This window comes from Pocillopora damicornis, chromosome 14 (assembly GCF_964200805.1).
Source record: "Pocillopora damicornis chromosome 14, jaPocDami1.2, whole genome shotgun sequence".
Taxonomy (NCBI): Eukaryota; Metazoa; Cnidaria; class Anthozoa; order Scleractinia; family Pocilloporidae; genus Pocillopora; species Pocillopora damicornis.
Genome location: NC_142683.1, coordinates 17364387 through 17390245, shown reverse-complemented (window position 1 = coordinate 17390245; position 25859 = coordinate 17364387). Strand labels below are relative to the sequence as shown.

At 37.5% G+C, this 25859-nt stretch overlaps 2 protein-coding genes across 4 annotated transcripts; one reads left to right on the top strand and one right to left on the bottom strand.

Annotated features, from left to right (window-relative positions):
- Positions 1 to 717: 717 nt before the first annotated feature.
- LOC149034802 (uncharacterized) lies at positions 718 to 4829 on the bottom strand. Its single transcript, XM_089194418.1, has 3 exons — positions 4396 to 4829; positions 2025 to 3868; positions 718 to 1319 (listed from the first exon to the last, which is right to left on the bottom strand). Exons 1-2 carry the CDS (start codon positions 4697 to 4699, stop codon positions 3717 to 3719), a joined length of 456 nt encoding a protein of 151 aa, XP_089050544.1. The 5' UTR covers positions 4700 to 4829; the 3' UTR covers positions 718 to 1319; positions 2025 to 3716.
- A 4834-nt stretch (positions 4830 to 9663) lies between these two features.
- On the top strand, positions 9664 to 19666 carry LOC149034801 (hsp70/Hsp90 co-chaperone CNS1 homolog). 3 transcript variants are annotated; one of them, XM_089194420.1, is made up of 6 exons: positions 9664 to 9852; positions 10585 to 10664; positions 11142 to 11243; positions 12220 to 12381; positions 12644 to 12721; positions 19005 to 19666. In XM_089194420.1, the coding sequence occupies exons 3-6, from the start codon at positions 11147 to 11149 to the stop codon at positions 19100 to 19102; spliced, it is 435 nt and encodes a 144-aa protein (XP_089050546.1). In that variant the 5' UTR covers positions 9664 to 9852; positions 10585 to 10664; positions 11142 to 11146; the 3' UTR covers positions 19103 to 19666. The 3 variants fall into 3 exon arrangements, with proteins under 3 accessions (XP_089050546.1, XP_089050547.1, XP_089050545.1); XM_089194419.1 differs by having other exon boundaries at positions 9670 to 9852; positions 11090 to 11243; XM_089194421.1 differs by lacking the exon at positions 10585 to 10664 and having other exon boundaries at positions 9665 to 9852; positions 11090 to 11243.
- The last annotated feature ends 6193 nt before the right edge of the window (positions 19667 to 25859 follow it).

The following is a 25859-nucleotide window of genomic DNA, read 5'->3' as shown; positions in this document are numbered from 1 at the left end:
TTAGTTCCCTAAGCTCGATGAGCAAGGTCAAGTGGTGTCAGATATGTTTAGTCACTATCTAGCTGTTTTACAAAAGAAGTAAGGATCAGGACTTACCTTCACTCAAACCTGTAAGAAAACTTTCCTCATTCGTCACGTATATCAGGAAGCCACTGGGCTTATGGGGTAGAGCCACCTTACTTACAACAGTATTTAAAAAATAATAAGTGCTGTGAATGTGCAGCTTTGCCAATACAGTGTTTATTTAATTAAAAACTCTTGCATTTTTGTCTTAAAGCTAAAAAGATTTGACAAACTAGTGAATGAAACAGCTCTGTGATCACTGCACAAGGATCAATGGTGGTAAATCTTGTCTTCATCTTGGAGACACAAACAAAATAAAACACGATGGATATTGGAGGCTAATGACACCGAAACGCCTTATTTTGCAGGTCTTCTTGAACTTCGTCCGCCATTTTGGATTTCCCTGGTGCACATTTGATTTGAAAACACTGCTGGTTTTATTTGATAGCGACTGCAGAAGGTGTTTCACATGTTCTTGTGTGTACATACAGGGAATAACACAGGGAAATACTTGGGGTCGGTGGGAACTAATTCCACCAATAGTTTTACACCAGAAGCATGGTTCATGGTTGCTGCAAGTTCTGGGAAAAGTCAGGGATATAAAGATTTCCTCAATGTCAGAGAATATACATCTTTGAAAGAAGTCTGGCAAAATTTGAAGTAATTATCTTGCATTTTAATTGGACCCTTTATGATTATGTTACGTTGACAAAAATTAAGAGATAGTATATGCCCTACTTCTCATGAAAGTTCTTATCTGTAACTCTGGCTGTAAGCATGTTTAACAGTCTGCTTTGGTGATAATCACCTCTTTTTTTACAAATAATAAGTAAATATATATTTCAGTTTACAAAAATGAGAAAAAATATGCCCAGCTTGTTATAATGATTAGCTATGTAACAGTCTGCATGATTGACAGTCATTGGTTGCTGTCATATTCAGTACTAAATAAAATGATGAATACAGAGAGAGCTGTTGTTATGCTTCTCTTCTTAAAGAGATCCTCAAGGATCTCTGCAAAAAAAAGCATGCAATGTTCTTTGCAGCCAGTTTTTGATGTAACACTAGGAGACACAATTGATCTTGATGGCGGTAACATTATGCACTCCTCCATGTTAAAAGGACTAAAACTTAGTCATGACTTATTCTCTTGAAGATACTATTAAATTTGAAAATCCTTAAAAAAGCCCCTACAATTTGAAAATCCTCAAAGATCCCCTACCATGCATCTTCAGTGCTCTTGCTTTCAGTGCTTCCTAATGATCACAACAGAGACATAGCTGGAAGAAATTGGGTAAAACTGACATGATCTTGTTACTGTAGGCCAAACAAGGACAATGAGAAACCTCTAATCTCTAAAGTACTTTTGTATGTCAATCACTGTGCAACAGCTTGACAACTGATCTGCCATGGGTGGCATGCAACATTGGTATGCAGAATGAAAAGACAATAAGAAACCCCCCCCCCCCCCTCCCATCCTTGACATGGTGTATTGAAGTATAGCAAAATCTGACAGAACTTGAATCTCTGTTTACAAAATATAAACAAAGAAAAGACAATATGAAACAATTTCCCCCCCAACCCCAACATGGTATCTGTAGAAACTAGCATGCTTTAGGTATTCCAGAATTGTGTCCAGAATACCTAAAACAAAACAAAAAGGAAATCAACTGAAAAACACTCATAATTTAACACATTAAATGCTAATATAACAATAAGCTTTCCAAGGAGTTTTGAATCTAAAATTGTTTTCACTTCTTCTTCACTTTAACTTTCAATTACACTTGTCATAATTTGTACCCACTAATTAAATGTCATAGAATGTAATGCAATCCAGTACATCACAACATCAAAGTTATTACCTTCATTGCTATGCCATTCCAATATTTGAAAATGCTAAACAAATGCATTCATATTCTTTTCTAGCATATACTTCATACAGCTTTTAATGAAGTACTTACTGTGGAACAAAACAAGTTCACCAACATCATTTACCATAGAAATCTTTTGTCTAATACCAAAAATATTTTCACATTCATAAAATCTTAGCATACACTCTATGGAAATTTGAGCCTGTCAGCCATTCACATGTATAACATGAATTTATTACAACGTGTTCAATCTCATTTAACCCTTCTATAGGCAGTTCACAGTCATGCTTTATCTTTCAGTTCTAATAGACTCCTTCTTTTGCTCTTACAAAGGACTAACACTTGAAACATCAGCTTTAGAAATTCTTTACAGTGGCTAATTTACATAATCAACTCAGTTAATGAAACCAGATAATCTCTTTCTAACAGTCTCTGCTTTTTTTCTGATTGCATTTTTTAGTGTCAGTGGCTTTAGTTTTATGAACTCAAACAAGCAAGTGCAGTAAATCACTTTTATTAAATCCACTTGGTTTTCATTTTACAATAATATAAAAAATCAAGCACTATCATATTTTTCAGTTAATATAAAATAAACTATTTGTTTCTTTTACTCACAGGATGAATGGTTTGGCAAGCTTGAAAACAGCTTTCAGGGTGAATTTATAGCCTTTAAAATGATGCAAAAGTTCAATTCTTCAAAGAACCTGCAGAAAAAAAGCAATGAATAAGACATTACAGTGTAATTTATATCATTTATTTACTAAAATCTGTCAGATAAAACCATATTCTGTACTCTACCAGCAAAATAATTGTAATACATCCACTGATGTGCAAAGTTATCAGCATCATAAGGTGCTTTTTACCAGTACCAGTATAATTCACCAAATTTATCATCTGACTTCTGACTTTGTTGATTTGGTTGCTAATATTTGAGGTAGGTATATGTTTCCATCAGTACAAACTTCTCTTACATATTCTTTAATAGTTTGTAAAATTTCTTTGCCAATTGAATCGAACAAAGGTTTTCACCATCATCCTCTCCATGGATAACAACTGTGAATTTGTCAGTGACAAGATTTTTCTTGATGTGCTCTTCTACATTCTGAATTCAGAGATCAAACAAAGATGATTAACCCACATTATAGTTATAATGAATAAAGCTTTACACCATCTTCCTTTCCATGAATAACAACTGTGAAGTTGTCTGTGACAAGATTTTTCTAGATGTACTGAGTACATCAGGAAAAATCTTGTCACTGACTTCTACATTTCTGAATTCAGAGATCAAACAAAGATGATTAACCCACATGTAGTTAATGATTGGTAATACAAGATGTAAAATCTTGTATTAAAGGAAACAAAAAATTTACCTCAATTTCAATGCATTTTGCACAACAAGGAATAACTGAATTGTATATAACCATCATGTGAGTATCTACACTGCACTTTCAACTGGATCCCAAATATCCTGAGCAGAGTGTGCATCTAATTACCACCTTAGAAAGTTTTCTTTTGGATAACATAGTCATTAACATAGTTTAGTCATTAACATAGAATTAAAGAAATACTTTCACTTGGGAGCAGAGATTGTCAGTGAGCGTCTTTGATTTTGACCTTCGGAACAGTGTTGATACCAAAGATACCTTCCCAATGTTCAAAAGGAAAACATCATTGCCTGATTCATCACAGTGATCTGAATAAAGAAATATTGAAAGCTCCTTTCAGAAAAGATTATCATACCACTTTTAAGACTTATTTTCTTAAACTACATGAACCAAACACTCAGGCCCTTGGGATTGAATCAAAGGTTCTTTTATACCAAATGCAAGTTCCATTGAACTTTCTACTTCCAATCTTCTTTCCGCTGGGCTCAGGTGATGATGGGGACTGGGGAGGTTGATCAACAGGGGGGTCAAAGCTCTCCTGAACAAGCACTATGAAGAGGTCAAATGGTTGACAATTTGAATGTTTATTTTTATGTTTAGTAGATATGTAAACATTCACAGAAAATTCCTTGATTATTCCCCATGATAGAACATCAACTATATTTCACTCATGGCGAGGTTTATACTGAGTCTACAAATGCATAATAATTGCAGATGACTCCTTCTTCAGCTTTACCCTATTTAACATGTTACTTCTTCCTGTAATATTCACACATTATCCAGCAAACAGGTAGTGAGAATTCTCAAACTTATCTGGTAGAATTTTTTACCTTCAAGTTGATCTAATCAAATACTCATAACTAATTTACAAGGAAATGTGTAGCAGCTAGTGGGGAGAATTAACATTCAGATATTTAAGTGAAAGAGTTAAAACACTGGCAAATTTTACAAAAGTTAACTATCCTAAGTAATAACAGATTGAGAGAATATTCCAACTGGAATATACAGAAGGCTAACCGCAGCCTTTGGCTGAACTACTTGCAATAGGACATAAAACATTAAACAGCAGTAATTACCTTCTTGACTGGGGGCATGGACTGGAGTTCCTCCCACAGGCTCACAGACTGCAGTAAGACTCTCACTTGGTGTCACTTCACTATAGGATGATGTCAAGATTCCAAACACATTTAAAGATGATGCACTACTATTACCAAACTCTTTCTCTGACTGTTTAGTGCTGCTTGATACCCTTACAACAATGTCCCCCAAGCTTGATGCGGCAGCTTCTATTATTCTCTCAATGTAAAGGTCAAGCTGCTGTTCCTTGATTTTCATTGGCTCCCTTGAACTGGGAGTAGCATTCTGAAAGTAATAAATCATTATAATTATTTCTTAGCTGAAAAACTGTGAAAGAGAAAAGTATAAATAAACTTCCCATTTGCTGTTATAATATTAATGACAATGATTAATTAAAAAAGGCATTTGCATGTTATGATTGATTCTTTTGATACAAATTGTTCCTGAAGCACAGCATGCACTACACTTATTTGAAACCCCATTTGAAGCCAGCCGGTGTATACATAATTCTATATTTAAACTCAAAAACCTGGTACTTAATAGGCTCCTAGCTTTAAGGCAGCTAATGCATCAGGTTTAAAATGAAAAAAATTAAATTTTTTTACATATTAAAAAAGAGAAAAGTCACTTAAGAAAAGTAAAGTAGAAACTATTACCCTGGTCTTGATTCCTTTAGAGGTTCAAGTAGTTCATGTATGATATACACACTAAATCTTAATTCTTTAGAGTTCTGTCACAATATACAGACTGGTAAACCAAAAGCTGGTAAATCCTTATAGGTTCATGCATTGTGGACTCAAAGAGATTTGATAAACAAGGTTTGAAAATAAGGAGAATCTAGTGCACTTTAGACAAGGTTAGTTAGTTTCCAATTGGGAAATGTTGAAAATAAGCTAAAAAGTGCGCCATTGCAATATGTAAAATAATCCAACTGCGCTCTTTCTTGAAAAGGTAGACTATTTCATTTCTACGAAAAAGAGACCCTCACCATAAAAATTGAGTGTCCAGCAATTCGACAAAAACGGCCGCCATACTAAAGTGAACGTTTGAAGAAAATGAACGAGCAGCTGAAGATTGCTTTCCTCTCTATCGATCACTTAGAGTTCTCCTTCACGTTTTTGGACAGAGATACTCTGTCCAATACTCTCTAATACTCTCCTTTCATAACGTCTGCCAGACGATCGATTGTGATTCGTTAGAAAGGTTCGCCATGTTTTTTAAATTTATTCCCCGCCTCTCCCCTGTAAAGACAGTGTTTTGACTCGTAACCAGGGTCCGCGCCGTGCCCTGACACTTTTCTTGAGAAGATTCCTTTTAGGCAAAGTGTGGCGATCTTCCCCGAAAATTGAAAAAGTTATTTCAAACAAATAGAATGACGAATGCGATTAGCAATTCAGTATAAACGAAACCTCGCTAGTAAATAAGTCTTTCTCCAATCTGTAAGCGCGCGCAAAAATACCGTACTATTGCACGAATAGGATAAAACCTTGTTGTTCAGAAATTCCATCTTGCAATGTTTTCCATAGTACTTTGTTGTCTTAAAATTATTCCGTTTTGTGCCTATCCCTTGTCTGCACCTACCTGGTATCCTTTCCACTTGCTACAGTCTGAGATTTTTTATAACTTTGCTCATGAATGAAGCGCGCGCATTTTATTCTCATTTCACGCGTGAAAAGATTCGACCACTTGCCGCGACAAAATCTTTCCGAATTCTCATGGTTCTTAGCCACACAAAACGCTGAAAGATCGAGACCTAGTCAGATTTGTTCTTACCATGCGCCATTTTGGACTACCTACAAGTCCACCCGGAGCGGTGCTATTCCGTTGATCTCTAAGACTGTTGTTATTGTTGTTGCCATGGTTGTGTTGTTGCTTTATTCGTACAAAAGACTCATTTTGATTATCTAAGACCTGCGCATCTTGATTTGGCAGACTTTTATGTTTATTAGTTGGCGGTAGCTGTCAATAAGTAAGAATAGGATTTCCTTGCGCTTGCTTTGGTACCCGCCCTTTGGAGTTTTTTTGGTCCCCAGCTCCGTTTTTTTTTCCATGCTCCGTGTTCATTTCAAACGGTGTCACTTTTCACTTGAGTTTTGGGGATGTGAGTCCAATCGCAAAACAGTAGTGAAAACATTTGCGTGATGTATAGAATTTGTTCAATGAGAAGCTAAGTGATCGCAAAAGTAACATTACAAACACCGTGCAAAATGTTGATTTTATATATCATATATTATCATATATTATTTCCGCTTTAATATTACTTTTAGCTAAACCTTTCCCATTATTTAGTTATTTATTTTTGGTGTCAAATTTCCTTGCGTTTACATCTGGTCCTTCATTCCCAACGCTTTGTCTCTTGGCTTCCTCTTCCAGTACATATGAATTCTTCTTTTTCTTCTAATTTAAAGGCAACTCAACTTTATGTATGCAGGAGCACAAAGGCCTGGCACACGACAAATTCCGAATTTGTCCGACTTTCATCTATTCTTAACCGAAATATAGCTAGGAGCTCATTTTAACCAACCCAAGTACAAAAAAAACTAACATTGAATAGTACTCACGTTTACTGGGCTCATCTCTTTGATTTCTTCTATCACTTTCTTGAATTTTCCTCCGAATCATTCGGACTTATGAAGCACCTAACTCCAACCAAAGCAAAGTTATAATGACGGTTTGTAATTTTCGCGCGTCGTGATGACGTAACAGACGAGATAATAAACCAATCAACAGATTAGCAAGTATACGTATCTTCTGCCTCGTTTTCAGGCGCCTTTGCTCTGGCTTAGGAAAGTGCAGGAAACAGCCCGAGTGCGCAGGCCGCTGGAGAGGAGGTTGTTGACAGATATTAATAAACGTTCGCCCATTGACTACCTCAGGCTCTAATTTACTCAAAGCGATTGCAAAAGCAACAGACAAGTCCAAGAAACGAGACTGAGAAAGATCGGGAGTTTGTCAGGAAAAATAAAGAGGTGCGTCGTTCCGCAGGTAAACCAGTGTAGGGCTGTCGGTTGCTTTGGCCACCACGATGCGCTGACCACCGACCGCGAAAATTTAACACAGACTTCTCGCAAATGAAGGGTTCTAGATAGAAGAATGAGAAAGATCGGGAGCTTTTCAGGAAATGATGAAAAGAGTGCGTCCTCCCGCAAGAAAACCAAGTCTTCAAGCAAGCTGTTTTGTCGTTGATGCTTAGTTTACTTGCGAACATATGAAAATGAGAGAAACATAAGAGTGCTAAGTTCTGCTTCGTACGTAGCATGAAACCACTTGGCTATAAATTAACAAACATTCCTCGCCAAAAGTAAGATTCGCTTATCCGACCTGTGAATGATACAAAAGAGATGATTTTAAACCTTTGACCACAAGCGGTGACCATTAAGTAATTTTTGGCCACAAGTTCATTATACAGTTTGTCGGACAGGCAATGCAAAGACAAAAAGTGACTAAACTGGATTGAAGCTTTGATATCACAACAAATTGTCGACATAAAAAAAAATGGAAATATATATAGGGCACCAGTTATGAACATCCATTTTCAGATGCTGGGAGTGAGTACGTAGCTTCAAAAAACTGGAAAGGTTTCTAGAAAGTATTTCACTTTGGACATCCTGGTTCATATTACCTGATCTGTAAAACATTCTTCGAGGTGGCTCTTCTTGTCCACTGACACAAATTGTCACTAAACAATGCAGGTAAACGTAGAGTTTAAAAATCTCAATTGGCCGGAGGCAAACAACCGGCTATAGACAAAGTGTGGCCGGTAAGTTGCAGCTTTAATCACGCGGGCACACAAGATCAACGCTGTTATTTCTGTGAGTCGTGACGTTTGTTTTCCCAAAGCAATTCACACGCAATACACGCCCTCGAGTATCAGGCTCCAGGAGTTTTGTGTTTCATTTCGCGTCAGTTTTCACTTCAAGCGAACACCAGAGATTTTTTATTGTACTGTTTTGTTTTTCTTCCCTCCTACTCTCCCACCTTGGGTGATATTGTGTGATGCCATAGGGTAGCAGAGAGGTTTATTTGGCATATCATTGGCTGTTGTTTACTTTTAGTTCATAATCTTAATAAACTCACTTCTCTCCGTGCCAAAAGCGAATTGTGTTTTATTTGTGTCTGGGAGCGTAGTAGGGGAATTAGTTCTATCGGGAAAGGCTTTTCAACGACGATACGAACATCGTTTGTGACCACATTCCTTTGGAGTGAGGAAGAAAAGGAAAATCACAGGGCGCCCACTCTCGTCCTTGGAGCCACTCGTTTTCTCTAATTTTGAACACGAGGAATGCTTGTTGATTATGTTTCTAAGACTTGCGACTTAAGTTAAATGTGTATAATGCTAAGGAAACATGCAAAAATGATAAAAATATTCACATAAAGTATAACTAATCAGATCGTATGAAAGTGAGAGAATATTGTTATGTAAAGCGCTCGAGAATTACTTCAGTAATTTTAAGGTATATACATACAAAGTATGCTGAATTTTTTGAGATATCTACTCCAAGCGCAGTCTATTAAGAATATTTTGGTTGTTTTTGGCCTCGCACCAGCGGCAGGCATTATAATTAACAACGTATGAATAAATGGGTTTAGTTTCTAAGGAAACTGAGGTGCTGCGTCGGTGAGGGGTACAACAAGATAATTTGGTTTATAATCCAACTGCACAAGGTAGAGTTTAAATGACGCGAATATTTATACCACATCTGTACAGTTGGTTATTTTGTACTGTAAAAAAAATCCGTTTAACCGGTCAGCTGCGAAAAATATTTAATTTTCCTAGACTTTCACTCATGAAAACGAGCACTGCGATTGGTAAATTCTTGGTCACGTGCTCTTGATCAAATTCAACAGTATTAATATATTTTCTGGAGCAAACGTTACCATCAATTTTTACAATTCCAAATGATTTTGTATTCCTTATTGAGGTTATAAAAGCATATTTTACTTTTCATGTACTTTGAAACGTTTGTAATAAGTTAAGACTTATTCATTTTGCAGGATTAACGATTGTGAATACAGAAGTTGTGTCGTCTTTGTTTATTTTACCATATGATTGTTTAAGGTTAAGTCTAATTACACAATAAAGCACTTAATATATGGTCCCTCGGGAAACTAGTTAGTTCTGTTTTCTCGAGAGTCCTGATGTTTCCCTCGACTTCGGCTCTGGAAACATCTGGACTCTTGGGAAAACGAAACTAATTGCTTCCCTCGAGACCAGGCTCTCCTTTCAATTTCGGTTGAAGAACTTCCGGCTTCAAGCTTGCACAGACTTATGGGCCAAGGGACTCCCCCTTTCATTTTCACAACACGCCATTGCGATTCTTCGTTCTATAACATAACGTTAGAGTCTTTCTTGGTACTTTCTCAGTCTTCGTGACTTTCTTTGAAACATTTCTATGACGGATTGAGGAAGCAAAGCCGTGAGACAGTCAAACGTGCCTTCCATTTCAGCGACAGAGGTAAGAATTAACGCATAGTTGAGTCAGATTTTTGAATATAAGGGAAATACTTTTATTTCGAGTTTCTCAGTTAACATTTTCTCATTCAAATGTTCCTCATCTGTCTCAAATTTCGCTGATTTCCGACAATGAAAGACGTTCCTGCAGTTAACTGACGAGGATTGCTAACTTTTACTTGATTCTGGCATGTATGAATTGTGTTGTCGCTTCGTGTTACTGATAAGCTCATTAAGCTGAGCTTGTCTGAACAAGTTACAGCTGTCGAATTCACAAAAGTTCGCAGGCAATACCTGGCATTTACCTTGGATAAAATAAGTAATTCGGGAGAATTAAAAGGAATACTGAAGTCATGGATTTGATTTTGTGCAGGCGGTGATGATCGGAACACTTAGTTTCGTTTCTGTGTACGTGTCATGCACACAATCATGATCGTGTTTTGCACTAGCTAGCTTTCGTATCAGGCTCACATAAGTATTAATTTAATGTGCTCCCGTATTAACGATGCATTTGATCAAAAAACTATAAAAATTTCCCACGTATTTCACGTGTTCATGTCTATTATTTTATATAGTTTAAAAGTACCTTTTTTCCTTTTTGATAGACTGCTTAGATTCTCCCTTTTAACTGAACTGTTATACTGATTTCACTGTTAAATACACGATGACTTTTCTTCACATGTCACCTAGTGATTTATTGGAAGCGTCCTTTCAACTAACTGCATTTGATTTTTAGGAATCCAATTCATCAACTGGTAATGATAGATTGGTATCTGAGTAAAGTTTACCTTTAAATGGGTAGCAGAAATTAGCCAGGTAAGCCTGATGAAATGCTAGGGGGAAAGGGGATGGACTAGCATCCCATCCAAGGGGTGTAGTTACTCCCACTCACTTTATGTGAGGAAACCAGTATTATAAGCTCATGGCCTTGATGGGCCACTGCTCAAATACAGACTTTACCCACAGCCTCTTAAATAATTTGAATTGCTGTTGTAACAAATTATATGAACTTGCAACACTTGCCCAATTTATTTCAGTCAATTGCAAATGTATTTATAAATATTGAATTATATTATATATATATCTTTGTTCTTTTGCTGCTTTTATAGTATGATATTAATTGCTCGGGATTTTGTGTCTGTGTATCCGTCCCATTCCCAGAAGGGAAAAAATATTTATTTTACAACTGGGTAATATGTTGAGCTGATGTTTATTACCATCTGCAACCAACTTTCTTTCAGGCCAGGATAACTTAAAGCAGCACCTTTGTAAGAAGCATCAGTCTTCTTACAGTTGCTATGGCTACAGGAAGAAGTCCAATTAAAGTTCCATGTGAAAATGAAGACTTACCTGAAAAAGAAAATGCACCAGATTTTGATGAGGACACTTTGCAAGGTGAGCTGTGTTGAGCTTCAGCTTCAGTTATTGTTAGAACTTTTTCTATTTCACCAGTTTCAAGAGGATATATTATACACTGTATGACTACTCTAAAATATATTTGGCCAGTCATGACTCTCTTCTACAATTACAATATGCTGTTCATTTAGAGGATCTGTAGCACAGAAAACTTTGTCATTTTCTTTTCTAAAAGTTCAAAGCAATAACGCAAAGGTATAAGTTAAGACTTTATTTGATCATCATATGACATCCATTGTGTAAGTTTGCATCATAGACACCATCATCATCATCATCATCTTCATCACCATCATCTTTCTATTATAATGAAACAATCACTTTGAAAGCTTCAACATTCCCTCACTTCTCCTCGAGCAACCCACAGGCATTTGATCATCATCCAAGCCAAAAATGGCAGGTGTAGGGGGGGGGGGTTTAACCCTGCCTGACTGGCATTAGGGAATTTGAATAAAAACCGTCACATCTAATTTCCAGTAGAATACAAGTGTGAATTATCATTGAATATGGAGGTGTTTTAAAGGTAGATGGTGCACTTTCACTGACAAATGGCTCAGAAGAAATAAGGCTAAGAAATAAGTTTTTAAGCTTGATCAATTAGTAGAAACTCAAATTGCTAATTATTTCGCTTTTTACATAAAAATTGTCTGGTGCATTTGACCACATTATTAATTTTGCCCAGGGAATAGGATTTTTAGGAAACCTATCCAAAAATTTAAATGCCTAGGGGTTTGCCTCAAGTTGAGTGATGCTTGATTCTCATCATTATTCTTACCCATGTTGTCACCTACATCGTTAGCATTATCATAACTATTGAAAATCTGCAGATTTGAAATCTCCAGATCTTGGCAGCTCTGATTATACACGAATAATTATTAACTACGACCACAGACTTTGACACAAATTATTTTATTTTTTCTTTTATTTTTTTCTGAATTATTTTATTTTTTCTTTGCAGCCACAGCTAATGTTTATAGGAATGAGGGTAATGAGGCCTTCAAGAAAGGAGATTTCATCAATGCTATTCATTTTTACACCAAAGGAATTAAAATGAACTGCAATGACAAAGAACTGAAGGCCAAACTGCACAACAACAGGGCTATTGCACATTCTAAACTTGGTAAGACGATGAGAGCTTTAATATGCATTTTTTTTTTCTATTTTGAAGCTATTGAGTTGTCAGTGGTAGTTTTCTGAAAAAGGTGATGATTTTGAATGCATGCCCAGAAAAATTTACATCTTATCTTGGCCTCTCAAATATAAAAAGAAGTAACCTCTTACCCCAGATATCAATGAGCATCACAAGTTTTTCCCAAAATTATCATAATGGTAGTTGGTTTGCAACATGTATGGCTAATCAGAGATATTTATTTCAATAACAGGAAATCACCAGGATTCACTAAGGGATGCAGAAGTAGCCATTGAGTTAAATCCAACTTTCCTTAAAGCAATTGTGAGAGGTTAGATATTTTAGCTGTACAGTTATAATAATAATGAAAAAAGAACTCAACACTCTAAGGTTACATGTAAATGAGGTTAAATGGAGTTCAATCTTGTCTCAATTGACTTTAATTAAAAGGTCGAGACCACCCTGATGTACATTTGAATCCAGCTCTTGACTGCTACGCCATTACTTTCCATTAATCATGATGAGAGTATTATTTTGAACGGGATGAAGAACTCAATGCGGAATGCAAAGCAAAATTTCAGCATGAATATTTTAGTTCCTTAAGTTCAATGAGTCACACGTGTCAGATATGTGAAGAGCGTGTCCACAAGAGCAGCGGGTAGTCGTGCTACATGCCATCTCACCAATTTCAATGAAACTTTGCCAGTTTAAAGGGTCTACCCCAAAACTCAAAAAGACAAACTGGTTTCTGTTTTGGTTTTTTTTCTGGGGGGAGATAGACCACCCCCTCGGTTTTTCTTAGTTTTCACTAAGGAAATCGCTTCAAATAGGTAAAATGTATGAAGCTCTCACTGCGATGGTATTTAACCGATTACTTTGAGGACTTGCACACATATTTTTACATCCTTAGTTAATGTCTGCTGCAAGTATCAGTCAGTTTGTCTGACGGCTTGTCAATCAACAGAGGCAAATATACGACTGTGTTTTTAGACTTTTCGATTCATCCAAATATTTTACAACTTTGAGGTCAAATATCTCCCGTTTCCAGAAAGCTACAATACTAATCTTAATTGCCCTTTATAACCCATCATTTCATCTCTGAAAATCATCAAAAAAATCTTTGGGCACTACCGTATTTTTGTCTTGGATACCTTTTAAAATCTGCGACTGTGGCAAGTCTCTCTTAACTACACCTGTCACGCAATTCTTGCTCTAGGCGGTCACTTGACAAAATGAACCTACATTTTTTAGTTCTTTGTACAAGATGATTGATCAAGAAAGGTGAAAAATGTGAAAACCTTTCCAGAAAAACTTTCGAGATACATGTAAAAATCAATGCGAAAATCGTAGCGTTTCTTTCTTCAGTCGTTTATTACTTTGAAGATTTGCTAAAATCAGTAGATATGGCTTTTGTACGGCACAAAACATTCATTAGTCTATAATTTGATTGTTTATCATCATCATTGCTCATTTTAGGAGATTTTAAAGTCACATGCTGTGTGTTGGCTGATATTACTAAATGTTCCAGTGTGCTACAACTTCGGCTTTCACAGACGAGAAATTCTGCGCTCTCGCTCGAGAGCAAATATCAATAGTTCTATCGGACTAAAAACTGTGCTTCTATCTCGGAAATAAAATGAAAATAGTGTTGACGTTGTCACTTACCGCCATCGAACATTTACATGCAGAACTCCGCTATGCTAACATCTGTTGTGTGACCCGAAGGCTCTCCGTAGGAATTATTCAAGCGCGTTCTTCATGATAGACGCTATTCTTATTCAATGACATGTAAATAAGTTGCGGGGTATTCTGAAGTTGCTCCCAATTTCAGAATAATCTGCAGATCTCTAGCATTTACCTGCTTCGATCCTAAAATATCTACATATTTTTTTCAAGCATTCTATTACTACATATAAATCTACATCTCTCTAGATCGAGTGTTGCCGGCGTTTAATTGCGTGACTTCTAAATTTTTAAATAAGAATGAGCCAGCAGTAATTTGACGAGAAAAGGCTTCCTGCAAATTTCCCTTGATGAAATCCCAAGAGATAGCCAGTTGTTTTCGTGAGCAAAGACAATAAATATGAAAGAAAAGTGAGATACAAATGTCTTTTTTTTTTAGCTGAATAGCAGCTGTACCCTCTCCTGCAGTCATCGTCTAAATTTTGCAAGGTCCCTCCCTATCTTCTGCCTTGTTCGGTCAGTTTCGAATTCTGAAGCTAGGTCATTGGCATCGGCCTCTCCGTCCTCATTCATATTTACAGAGGGGGACCTCATCAATAAACCAATTTTTGTTACGGCAGATAAGCGGCTGAAGTATCGAGCGATTTGCTGCTGTATGAACCGGTCAGTCTTAGACAACATTTCTGGCTGGTGTCGTCTCTTAAATTCGATATTTGGGAAATCACATTCCAAAGTCCACTTGGCTAGTTAGGGATTGTTCGTCAGAATTTTTACCTGAGGTCTGACCTTGAACGTAGCCATCCCCTATAGAATGGCAAGCCGGTCTTAGTCCATTTCCTCTTGATCTTATCCTAGGCGGAATTTTTTTGTCGGCTTCACTGAGTTTGTCTTTGTCAGGGTACATTTGGATGGCAGCCAATGACTGAAACGTCTTGATACATCCTTCTTTTAGCAAGAATATCTCGCTTTCTTGTTCCGTCTATGACGGATTGGGTACAGTTCTCGCGATGACCCGCGTTCAGAAATCTGTACACGTTGCTGATAACCACCCGCTTCTACGATTAGTTTGCTGAAGGTTTCTAATCTGATGAGCCTAGTGAGACCCTGAGGTGCTTCAAACCGTGCCAGTTGGTCTGCGCTATAAACTTGTCGCAGTTCTTAAGTCAGAGGGAGGATCGCCCACCTCTATCTATGTGAGCTCCTCTACAGTACCTGCGTATCCCTAGCAATCATATGATATAAAGTTCATCTCAGTCACAAATCACCAGTTAGGAAAACTGATGGTTAGATAAGCGCTCTTCTTGCCCTTCTTCCTTATTCATTGCCGACTCTAAGATAGCAGCTACAGTACGCGTTCTATTTAGGTCTACAGTCACCTTGCCGCCACCAGGAAGACTCGCCACCAGCTTTCATTTCTTCTGCCATCTGCAGATTCACCTCTTTCTCACTTTATGTCACCGATTTTTATGAGGAGGATACTGGCATTTACGAACCCGAAGGTCTGAATCTCACACCAAGTTGTGCACGATATTTCAGGTATATCGTGAAATCGCGGCCTTCGTAATCTCCAAATAAGCCAATACGCGCTAGAATAAGCTTCATCTCGGACGAAACGCATGTTTGGGATACATCGACGTCTCTCAAATGCTTTTTTTTTTTTTTAAGCTGTATGCCCACGAATTTAGAGGTATGAGCTGTTGCCGTCCCTGGCCAGCGCGAGAAAAATAACATTTGGTTCTACAGTTAGTTGCAAATGAACAAGACAACTGCACCATCTTGACTTTATCAATTCGAGTGTTAGATTGAATTGAGGGCTTTTTAGACACTCGATTTCTTACATGGCATCACTATGAAGACGTAATAGAACTGATACACCTACACTACATAGGATTAACAATGTCTGTTGCGCTGTTACGAGAAGGAGGAAAATATTACCGGAAGTGTAAACTCTCTTTAAAAAGAGTTTCAGAGACGTTTCAGAGATGTATATCTTTGATCGGCTGTCACAAAAAAATGACCCCTACTTAAATTTACTGGGAAAAACGAACTTACCAACTCCTTGTTGAAAAAATTGGAATTCATTTGACCGATGCGCCGGTTGTTTCAATTTTTCTTTTTCCTCGGGCTGCTATGAAACAGTTCATAAATTGACTAATGAATAAAGTGTTTTGAAATACCGTTCGGGATTTGCCTTTTTTTTCTGCCTGCAAATCAAGGATAGACAAAGTTTTTAAAACATTTGACTAGAATTTCATGGAGTTCACCTCGATAATTTTCGTCGGCCAGAGTCAAGACGCGCCAAGCTAAGCGACATCGCCCTCTAGTAAAATAATTTTCCAAAGAATAAACGTGGCGAGCGTGAGGAAACGCACATTTTTCACATCATTGTGATCAAAGCCCAATGATGTACCTAAATTGGTACTTACGGTATCAAACCATTGATTATGACAGGGTGAGCTTAGTTTTTCTGTCGAGGTCGACGTGACTTCACATTAAAAGCATTTTGACGGAACAAACTAGTTAGCATCACTGCACGAACTAAAAAAGTAAAAACTTGTATTTATCTCCCACGCGTTTCGTCTGACAATAGTAGACTTCATCAAGGATTTTTTTCAAGTAGGGTAAATAAGCTTGTTCATATACAAATAAAAATAAGTTGTCTCTTTGCTATTGAAGCCAGTGGATAGAATTGGCCAGGTGCGCCTACGGTGTTATACATGCGTGACATTTTCCGGACGTTACATGTACGAGTACGTGTCCGTTTGAGGGTCACAGATTTAGTGTAAATATTTCACTCCTCAACATCACCCAATGTCTCTAGTTTACAGAGGTCTTAGAACGTTTCATTATGTGGAGTTGCCTTCTGCGGGTAGAAGGCTACAAGCGAATTTCTCAGGCGCAATTGCCTTTGATTTCTCAATTGATGCTGTCGCAAACACAGTTTTTGGGAGTCACGAGACAAAAAAACTTATCAGGACCTAGTTTCATGTGCTAATGGAAATAAATAGCAAATAAAAACACCTTTTCTTGTGAAATAAAGTCACAAATGACGGGGGTTCTCCGAAACAAATAGTGATAGAAAAGGATTTCAGTTCTGGTCAATATTGACTTTTCACGGCCTTCTTCCAAATCTGAGGGAACGCGCTGAGGGAATAAAAAACATAAATGTTTGATAATGCAAGCAAGAGAATGAAAATCCAAATGAAGAAAAAGGAGAAAACATAGGAACCCGTGTTGCAGCGTGCAGATATCTTTTGAGCCAGACCTACACACCTAAGCCCGACACCACTCAGAGAAACTCGAAAGAGTCCTGTATATGAACTAGCTCGCACGTGCACGCAGGAAAGGCCATGACAATCAGCGAAAATAATAGCAAATGCAAATGATATTTGCAGTCAAAAAACAGGAAAATAAGATAACAGAAGGATTAAGAACTTTCTAGAAGTGTCTTCTTGAAAAAAAAAAGATGAACAATTTTTACTTCTCATGAAAGGTCACGCAGTAACCCTACAAATACTACAACTACAATACTATACGTGGAATTTCTTGATGGTGGAAAGTGGAAAAAACATTTTCCAGTCTTATTTTCTGGAAACATGACGTAGTTAATGAATTTATGGGGCTACTGGTACTGGCTCCTACCAAATAAGGGGGCAGAGTTTCCCGTCATTCGCGGTATGGAAAAGCCGAAGTTGTTACACTCGGGAACTTGTACGTCAACAAGCAGGCGACATGTGACTTTAAAATCTCCTCTCCTGTTACAGTTTCCTTATTGTAAACTGTGCAATGATAATAATAGATGATCAAAGTATAGGCTAATGAATGTTTTGTTCTGTACAAGAGCCCTATCTCCTGATTTTAGCAAATCTTCAAAGTAATAAACGACTGAAGAAAGAAACGCTACAATTTTGCCATTGCTTTTTCGTCTACATGCATCTCTCTAAACGTGAAATTTTCCATTCCTACAAAAAATCTCGAAAGTTTTCCCATTTTTTACCTTTGTTGATCAATCATCTTGTATAAAGAGCTAAAAAATGTAGGTTTATTTTGTCAAGTGACCACCTAGAGCAAGAATTTCGTGACAGGTGTAGTTGAGAGAAACTTGTCACAGTCGCAGATTTTAAAAGACATCCAAGACAATACGGTAGTGCCCAAATATTTTTTTGATGATTTTCAGAGATGAAATGATGGGTTATAAAGGGTAATTAAGATTAGTATTGTAGCTCTCTGGCAACGGGAGATATTTGACCTCAAAGTTGTCAAATATTTGGATGAATCGAAAAGTCTGAAAACACAGTCGTATATTTGCCTCTGTTGATTGACCAGCCGTAGATCAAACTGACTGATACTCGCGGCGCCTATTAACTGAGGATGTAAAAATATGTGTGCAAACCCTCAGAGTGATCAGTTAAATACCATCGCAGTGAGAGCTTCATACATTTTACCTATTTGAAGCGATTTCCTTGGTGAAAACCAAGAAAAACCGGGGGGGGGTCTATCTCCCTCCGGAAAAACTAAAACAGAAACCAGTCTGTTTTTTTTAGTTTTGGGGTAGACCCTTTAAATTGGCAAAGTTTCACTGAAATCGGTGGGATGGCACGTAGCACGACTGCTGGTGTTCTCGTGGACACGCTCTGAAGTCACTATCTGGCTGTTTTAAAAAGAAGCATCAGGACTTAACGAACTCTTAGTGTTTTTGTGGGAGTTGTTGATCCCAATTTAAATGTTCTTGGAAGTTTTAGCTGTCTTTAAAGCTAAATAAATCTAACTGAAACCCAATAGGGCCTGTTTATTCTTTTCCGTTTAGTTTTTTTGTTTTGTTTTGTTTTGTCTTTTTTTTCTTCTGGTCTGTAATGATTTCAATGGTTTCAGGTTCTTTTCTCAGAATTGAGCTACAGTAATAGTATGCTTCTTTGTGTTGTTGCCTACAGGAGCCACTGCTTGTGTTGAATTGAAGAGATTTGAAGAAGCAATCACTTGGTGTGATAAGGGACTAGCTGTATCCTTTGAAGGAATCTTTCATTTTTAACCGTGGGTATAATGGAAATAGTTTCCATAATTTGATGTTTCAAGGTATTAATTTATGATGGGAACTTGTCAGCTCAAATACTTTAAGTGTGAGTTATTGAGAAACGTAGGAAAATTTATTACCTCATGACTTATTAAAGATATTACTCCTTTTAGCCAATTTGACTTATTTCTACTATCCATGCCAATTACTGGTACATTAGTTTAGAAAACCCTTTAATTCACAGACCAAGTTTGTAATTATCCTTACTGTTAACCGTACGATTTTTGTAATGTTAGTTCAAAGAATTCAGCATTGGATCAACTAATTATCCCCAAATTGATATTTTTTTTTACTCTCAACACTTATCTGATTGATATTGTATTGCTATTGTAAGGAGAAATTCTCTTTTGGTCACTCATGGGAGTTAAAGGGTTAGAAGACCAATATTCATCTAGTTTACACATGGTACGTGGGTAGATGATCTCTCTAAAACAAACCAGAACAAAAAACTCGGTAATGTTTAGATATCTTATGCAGATTTTCTTGCCTTCGACCTTTTTCCACTACTTAGAGACTCGGAAACTTTCGTCCTGCTTTCCTATTGACAAATAAAAATTTTAAAGACACGTATTGATGTTGAAGACTCATTTCTTCCGCTGCTGTAAAACATTCGTCTGATGTTAAAGCTATATTAATTTAAAAATTGAGCAAGTACTGCTCAGGGTTTGGAAACTAGGGATTAAAATTAGATATTTCGCGTTAAATTTTGAGGCTGCACACTGAAAAGATTTTTTGAAATGTAAATTTACTTCATAACTGACTTTAAGACTGAATGTTGATAAAACATCTATCTTTCATGCAAGCCCTCCTAATGGGCTATTTTATAGTTGTGTACTTAGTTGCCAAACCTTTGATTTGAAGTAAAGCTGAAGATGACCTTGTTGTGATAAAGACCAGTATCTAGAAACGATAATAACAAAGTAGTTTGCTTTAAATAGCAGCAATGTTTTTTTTTATTATAACAAGGTCACCCTTAGCCACACTCCTGTTCAAAGGCTGGAGAACCAAGCACGCAAATGTTAAAATGGACTATCATAAATCAATATGATCAGAAAAATAATATTTTTTTGTTTTTTCCACATTTTTAACCTTTAACATAAAAAAAGATTGACAAAAACAATAGGATCTTGTTGTCATTAAGACTTCAGTTTGTCAGTGAAGTGGGATATAAGTCCATGGAGGAAAAAGATCCTATTTGTCATGACCACGGTAGTGCAAGTTCAGGTGATGTCAAGAAAGTCATAGATCTCTATAATCGGGGAGAAGAAGCCATAGAGTACCTCAACCTATATCTTAAAAAAGCTAAAGAGGTAGGAGACAAGCATGGGGAGGGTGGTGCTTATGGCAATCTTGGCAATACTTATGACAGTCTGGGTGATTTCAAAAAAGCCATAGAGTACCACAACCTACATCTTAAAATAGCTAAAGAGGTAGGAGACAAGCATGGGGAGGGTAATGCTTATGGCAATCTTGGCAATGCTTATTTTAGTCTGGGTGATTTCAAAAAAGCCATAGAGTACCACAACCTACATCTTAAAATAGCTAAAGAAGTAGGAGACAAGCATGGGGAAGGTGGTGCTTATGGCAATCTTGGCAATGCTTATGACGGTCTGGGTGATTTCAAAAAAGCCATAGAGTACCACAACCTAGATCTTAAAATAGCTGAAGAAGTAGGAGACAAGCATGGGGAGGGTGGTGCTTATGGCAATCTTGGCAATGCTTATCACCGTCTGCGTGATTTCAAAAAAGCCATAGAGTACCACAACCTACATCTTATAATAGCTAAAGAAGTAGGAGACAAGCATGGGGAGGGTCGTGCTTATGGCAATCTTGGCAATGCTTATGGCCGTCTGGGTGATTTAAAAAAAGCCAAAGAGTACCACAACCTAGATCTTAAAATAGCGAAAGAAGTAGGAGACAAGCATGGGGAGGGTAGTGCTTATAGCAATCTTGGCAATGCTTATCACCGTCTGGGGGATTTCAAAAAAGCCAAAGAGTACCACAACCTAGATCTTAAAATAGCTAAAGAGGTAGGAGACAAGCATGGGGAGGGTAATGCTTATGGCAATCTTGGCAATGCTTATGAAAGTCTGGGTGATTTCAAAAAAGCCATAGAATACCACAACCTACATCTTAAAATAGCTAAAGAAGTAGGAGACAAGCATGGGGAAGGTCGTGCTTATGGCAATCTTGGCAATGCTTATGACGGTCTGGGTGATTTCAAAAAAGCCATAGAGTACCACAACCTAGATCTTAAAATAGCTGAAGAAGTAGGAGACAAGCATGGGGAGGGTCATGCTTATGGCAATCTTGGCAATGCTTATCACCGTCTGGGTGATTTCAAAAAAGCCATAGAGTACCACAACCTACATCTTATAATAGCTAAAGAAGTAGGAGACAAGCATGGGGAGGGTCGTGCTTATGGCAATCTTGGCAATGCTTATGGCCGTCTTGGGGATTTAAAAAAAGCCAAAGAGTACCACAACCTACATCTTAAAATAGCTAAAGAAGTAGGAGACAAGCATGGGAAGGGTCGTGCTTATGGCAATCTTGGCAATGCTTATTACCGTCTGGGTGATTTCAAAAAAGCCATAGAGTACCACAACCTACATCTTAAAATAGCTAAAGAAGTAGGAGACAAGCATGGGGAGGGTGGTGCTTATGGCAATCTTGGCAATGCTTATCGCCGTCTGGGTGATTTCAAAAAAGCCATAGAGTACCACAACCTATCTCTCAAAATAGCTAAAGAAGTTGGAGACAAATCCTTGGAGGCAATGGCCTACTGTTCATTAGGATGCGTTTTTGAGTTGCAAGGTGGACTGCCAAAAGCCGTTGAACATTACCAAGCTAGCATAAACTTATTCAATTCCTTGAGAGTACTTCTAAAATCTAAAGATGAGTGGAAAGTTAATTTTCGAAATCAGCATCAAGTGGCGTATACGGGTTTGTGGAGAGTTCTCGTAGAACAAGGTAATGTAGATGAAGCCTTATTAGTTGCTGAGAAAGGACGAGCTCAAGCTCTAACCGACCTCATGGAATCCAGTTTTCGTGGTGGAACAAGTCATCACAAGGGAGAAGATGAAGATTGTACAGTTTTAAAAAACGTTCCATCAAACACTGTTTTTCAGGCAGTGGACGAAGCTAACGTCAATCTTTGGGTTGTGTCCGAAGGAAAACAAGTTCAGTTAAGACAAAGTAAGCTCAAAGGTTTTGTTTCAGAGAATAGTGAATCTAGCCAGTCCTTTGAGTCGTTCATGCTCGGTGTCTATACACAACTTGGTGTTCGTTCTTATGTGAGATGCGAGAATCGATCTTTAGATGCTTTGAGGGAGGGCCGTTCAAAAGTGGATGAGAAAACCAAAGAAGCCAACCCTCAACCTCACATCCAACAAGACGGATGCTTGAGCACTTTGTATGATATCGTTATAAAGCCAGTGGCTGACTTGATTCAAGGGGATGAGCTACTCATTATTCCTGATGGACACCTGTGGATCGCTCCTTACGCTGCATTGAAGGATAGTAATTCTAAATACCTGTGTGAATCGTTCACAATCCGAGTCGCTCCATCGTTAGCAAGTCTTAGACTCATTGCCGATTGCCCAGATTATCACAAAAGCAGTGGTGCGTTACTAGTGGGAGATCCGTGGGTATCCGAGGTTACTGACAACGAGGGAGAGAAAGTCCTCGAGCAGCTTCCGTGTGCTAAAGAAGAAGTAGAAATGATCGGAAAAATTCTGAATATCACACCAATCACTGGCAGACAAGCCACGAAACGTGAGGTGTTGAAAAGACTCAGTTCCGTTTCCTTAGTTCACTTTGCGGCACACGGATGTCCGGAAACTGGCGAAATTGCTCTTACACCTGACCTAGACCGAATATCTACTGTGCCTACGGAGAAGGAGGATTATATTTTAACGATTCGAGATGTGTTGAATGTTCAACTTCGCGCTAAACTTGTTGTGCTCAGTTGCTGCCACAGTGGTCGGGGCGAGATCAAGGCTGAAGGTGTGGTTGGCATTGCGCGCGCTTTTATGGGGGCTGGTGCTCGGTCTGTGGTGGTGTCCCTGTGGGCGATTGATGACGAGGCTACTCTCCAGTTCATGAAATGCTTTTATCAACACCTTGCAGAAGGTAAACCTACAAGCAAGTCACTGAACCTGGCCATGAAAAGCCTCAGAGAATCAGATGAGTTCCACGACATCAAAAACTGGGCGCCCTTTTTGCTGATTGGAGATGACCTCACGTTTGACCTGATGGCAAAGGAAAGAGAAAATTTGAATAGAAAATCAAATAAATGAGAAAATGCTTTTTTTTTTATCTCAAAAGAATGAAGTATGAACTTGGAAGGTTTAAATGTTTCTCTATTTTAAACAATTTTTGGCTGTTTTTCTTTACTTTTTATTTTTTTGTTAATAGAACTTGAGATGTGCAACTTTACTGTGGTGAAGAAATAAACCAGTCTATTTCGTTATATTTTGATTAGTGGAATTGTCATTTTTTGTTACCTTAACAAATTTACATGCTTGCGAAGAGAACGAAATGGAACAAGGCCTCTGTTATGAACGAGATTTCCATTTCCACCAACATGTCACTCAGCTGTTCCTGTATTACAATCAGTTGTATGGAAAATAATTTAAAGGTTATTTCTTTTGCCCAACCAGGGGCTTTTCCACCGGATTTTAATTACCTTTATGCTCTAAGCTTTTGATAAGCAAAGAAACAATTCGTCATATGCAAAAGTTGGCGAATTTTAATTTCCATAACTTTGATTGAATATGTATGTGAATTAAATACGTGAATTGATCTTAGACAATTTTCTACATATTAAATTACTTTGTTACAATTTACCTTCATATTTACCAAAAAATTGATTACCATTTTCAATTCAATCCATTTTAATGCAATCTAATTCTGTCAGTGCCAAGATTGCCATTCTAAGCTTAATTTGAAGAAGTAAACATCAGAGATGATGTTATTAAATTTACTAACCATATGTTAGAGACATTACACTTACTTTTAGGGGTGTAGCCAGCCTCTAGTCCCGTAGGCCTGGCCTACAATTGTTTTCTGCCCGCTTGACTTTTACTAAAAGATAATATGACTCTTGCAAATGTTGAAACAAAAATTGAAATTTGTGAGGGAAGAGGCTTACAATTAGTCAAAAAGCTGGCTACAACCCTGTTTTCAATCAAACGAGTCTGGCCAATTTTTGTCCGTTTTACCAAACACTGATCCGTTCGTTTTAAAGAACGACGACAGAGAGGCTAAAAATTGTCCATGTAATCTAAACTAGGAAAGAGGGACGCAGAGTTCACTATAATTAAAGTTTCCATAGATGTGACTTTTAATGTATGTGACATGGAATTTGTTGTTTCTAGTAGGACAATATTTACGCTCATAAATGAGAGAAGCAGTTAACGTAAGCCATGAAGTCCTCAATGGGAATTATTTTGGTAAAAAGGCTCATTAATTAATGTAAACCTAGTGCGTAGTTGAAAAGGTTCAGGGCTTCAGGATAAAACTTCTAATTGTTGAAAATCACCTCTTCAAAATTTTTCATCGCTTTAAATGTACCTCAGCATGATTTGAAGATGTCTGATGATATCTTTGTTAGGTAGAATTTATAGTTTGGTATTTAGAGCACACTTTGTAATTAGAACCCGTTATGTGGTCAAAAGTTTTAAGATATACTGAATGAATGCTGTTTTAGAAGAAAGCTTTGTAAAATAAATCTTAGTTTTGCAGATTATTGTAACTACCATTGGTAAATGCTGGTATAAAACGTAATAGTTAACCTCACACTTGGTTCAATGTAACTAGGGTTTTAAAGACATGCTGGCACAGTTTCAACTAAACATGGTTTGTATAATGTCAGCGTATTTCGCGCTAAGTGTTTTGAAGCTATTTTTATTTTAAGTTGAAGATAATTGTTCATTTACCTTAGTTTGTATTAATTAACTCACGAACTCCCAAGTTCTGAAGAAAAATTCTCCCAACTGATAAGAATGTGTTTCTCTTTGCTGTCGCTTGTTCCGAGAATTCGATGTAACATTACGTTTCTAGTAAAAGATTATCCTCCAGTTTGGATTTTCTCTAATTGTTATTGACACCATGTTTGTCGGTGTATTAATACCGTGAGGAGAATTTAAATTATGATCAGTCTTGGGAGTAAATGGCTTCATTTTAGCGTCTCCGTTTAGCGCGTATTTTACTTAATGCCTTGAACGATTTAATGCAGTTTCTATTGTGCTTATTTTTTTACTTCTTTGTGTAAGAGAAATATACAGTGTATAAAATACAAAAACTGCGTTGATTTACAGTGTCTGTCTCCATGTTCTTAGGATGCACGTAAGATGTAGAGAAAGCAGATCCAATGGGTACTTCAATGCTTGTTTTGACCCGCGCGCCAGGTTGATAATGTGTGCAGCTAACAGTGTACTAACATTCCATGTTTCAAACTCCCGCCCACTTAACAAAAGCGCGTCACCTCTTCGATTGTATCTCTTTCACTGTCTATCGTTCTCCGTATTGCCACACGGTTTTGAGCGCCGACGGACGTGTTTATACTGTTACATGTGTGCGCCTTTTTTTATCTTTTTCCTCACACAAGTTTTTACACCTTTTCACATTTGCGCATCCCTTCCTCTGGTTCCTTCCTTTTTTTTCATTGCAATTTTCCTTTATTCTCATCTTTACGCGCACCTCTTTTATCCTC

What these genes read in the sequence shown, in the direction of transcription:
- LOC149034802 (XM_089194418.1), bottom strand. Translation starts at nt 4,699, where the DNA reads ATGATTTATTACTTTCAGAATGCTACTCCCAGTTCAAGGGAGCCAATG. An exon ending in CCATGCCCCCAGTCAAGAAG is followed by an intron (nt 3,869 to 4,395) that starts GTAATTACTGCT and finishes ACCTCTTCATAG; the next exon opens with TGCTTGTTCAGGAGAGCTTT.
- LOC149034801 (XM_089194420.1), top strand. Translation starts at nt 11,147, where the DNA reads ATGGCTACAGGAAGAAGTCCAATTAAAGTTCCATGTGAAAATGAAGAC. An exon ending in TGATGAGGACACTTTGCAAG is followed by an intron (nt 11,244 to 12,219) that starts GTGAGCTGTGTT and finishes TTTTCTTTGCAG; the next exon opens with CCACAGCTAATGTTTATAGG. An exon ending in TATTGCACATTCTAAACTTG is followed by an intron (nt 12,382 to 12,643) that starts GTAAGACGATGA and finishes TTTCAATAACAG; the next exon opens with GAAATCACCAGGATTCACTA.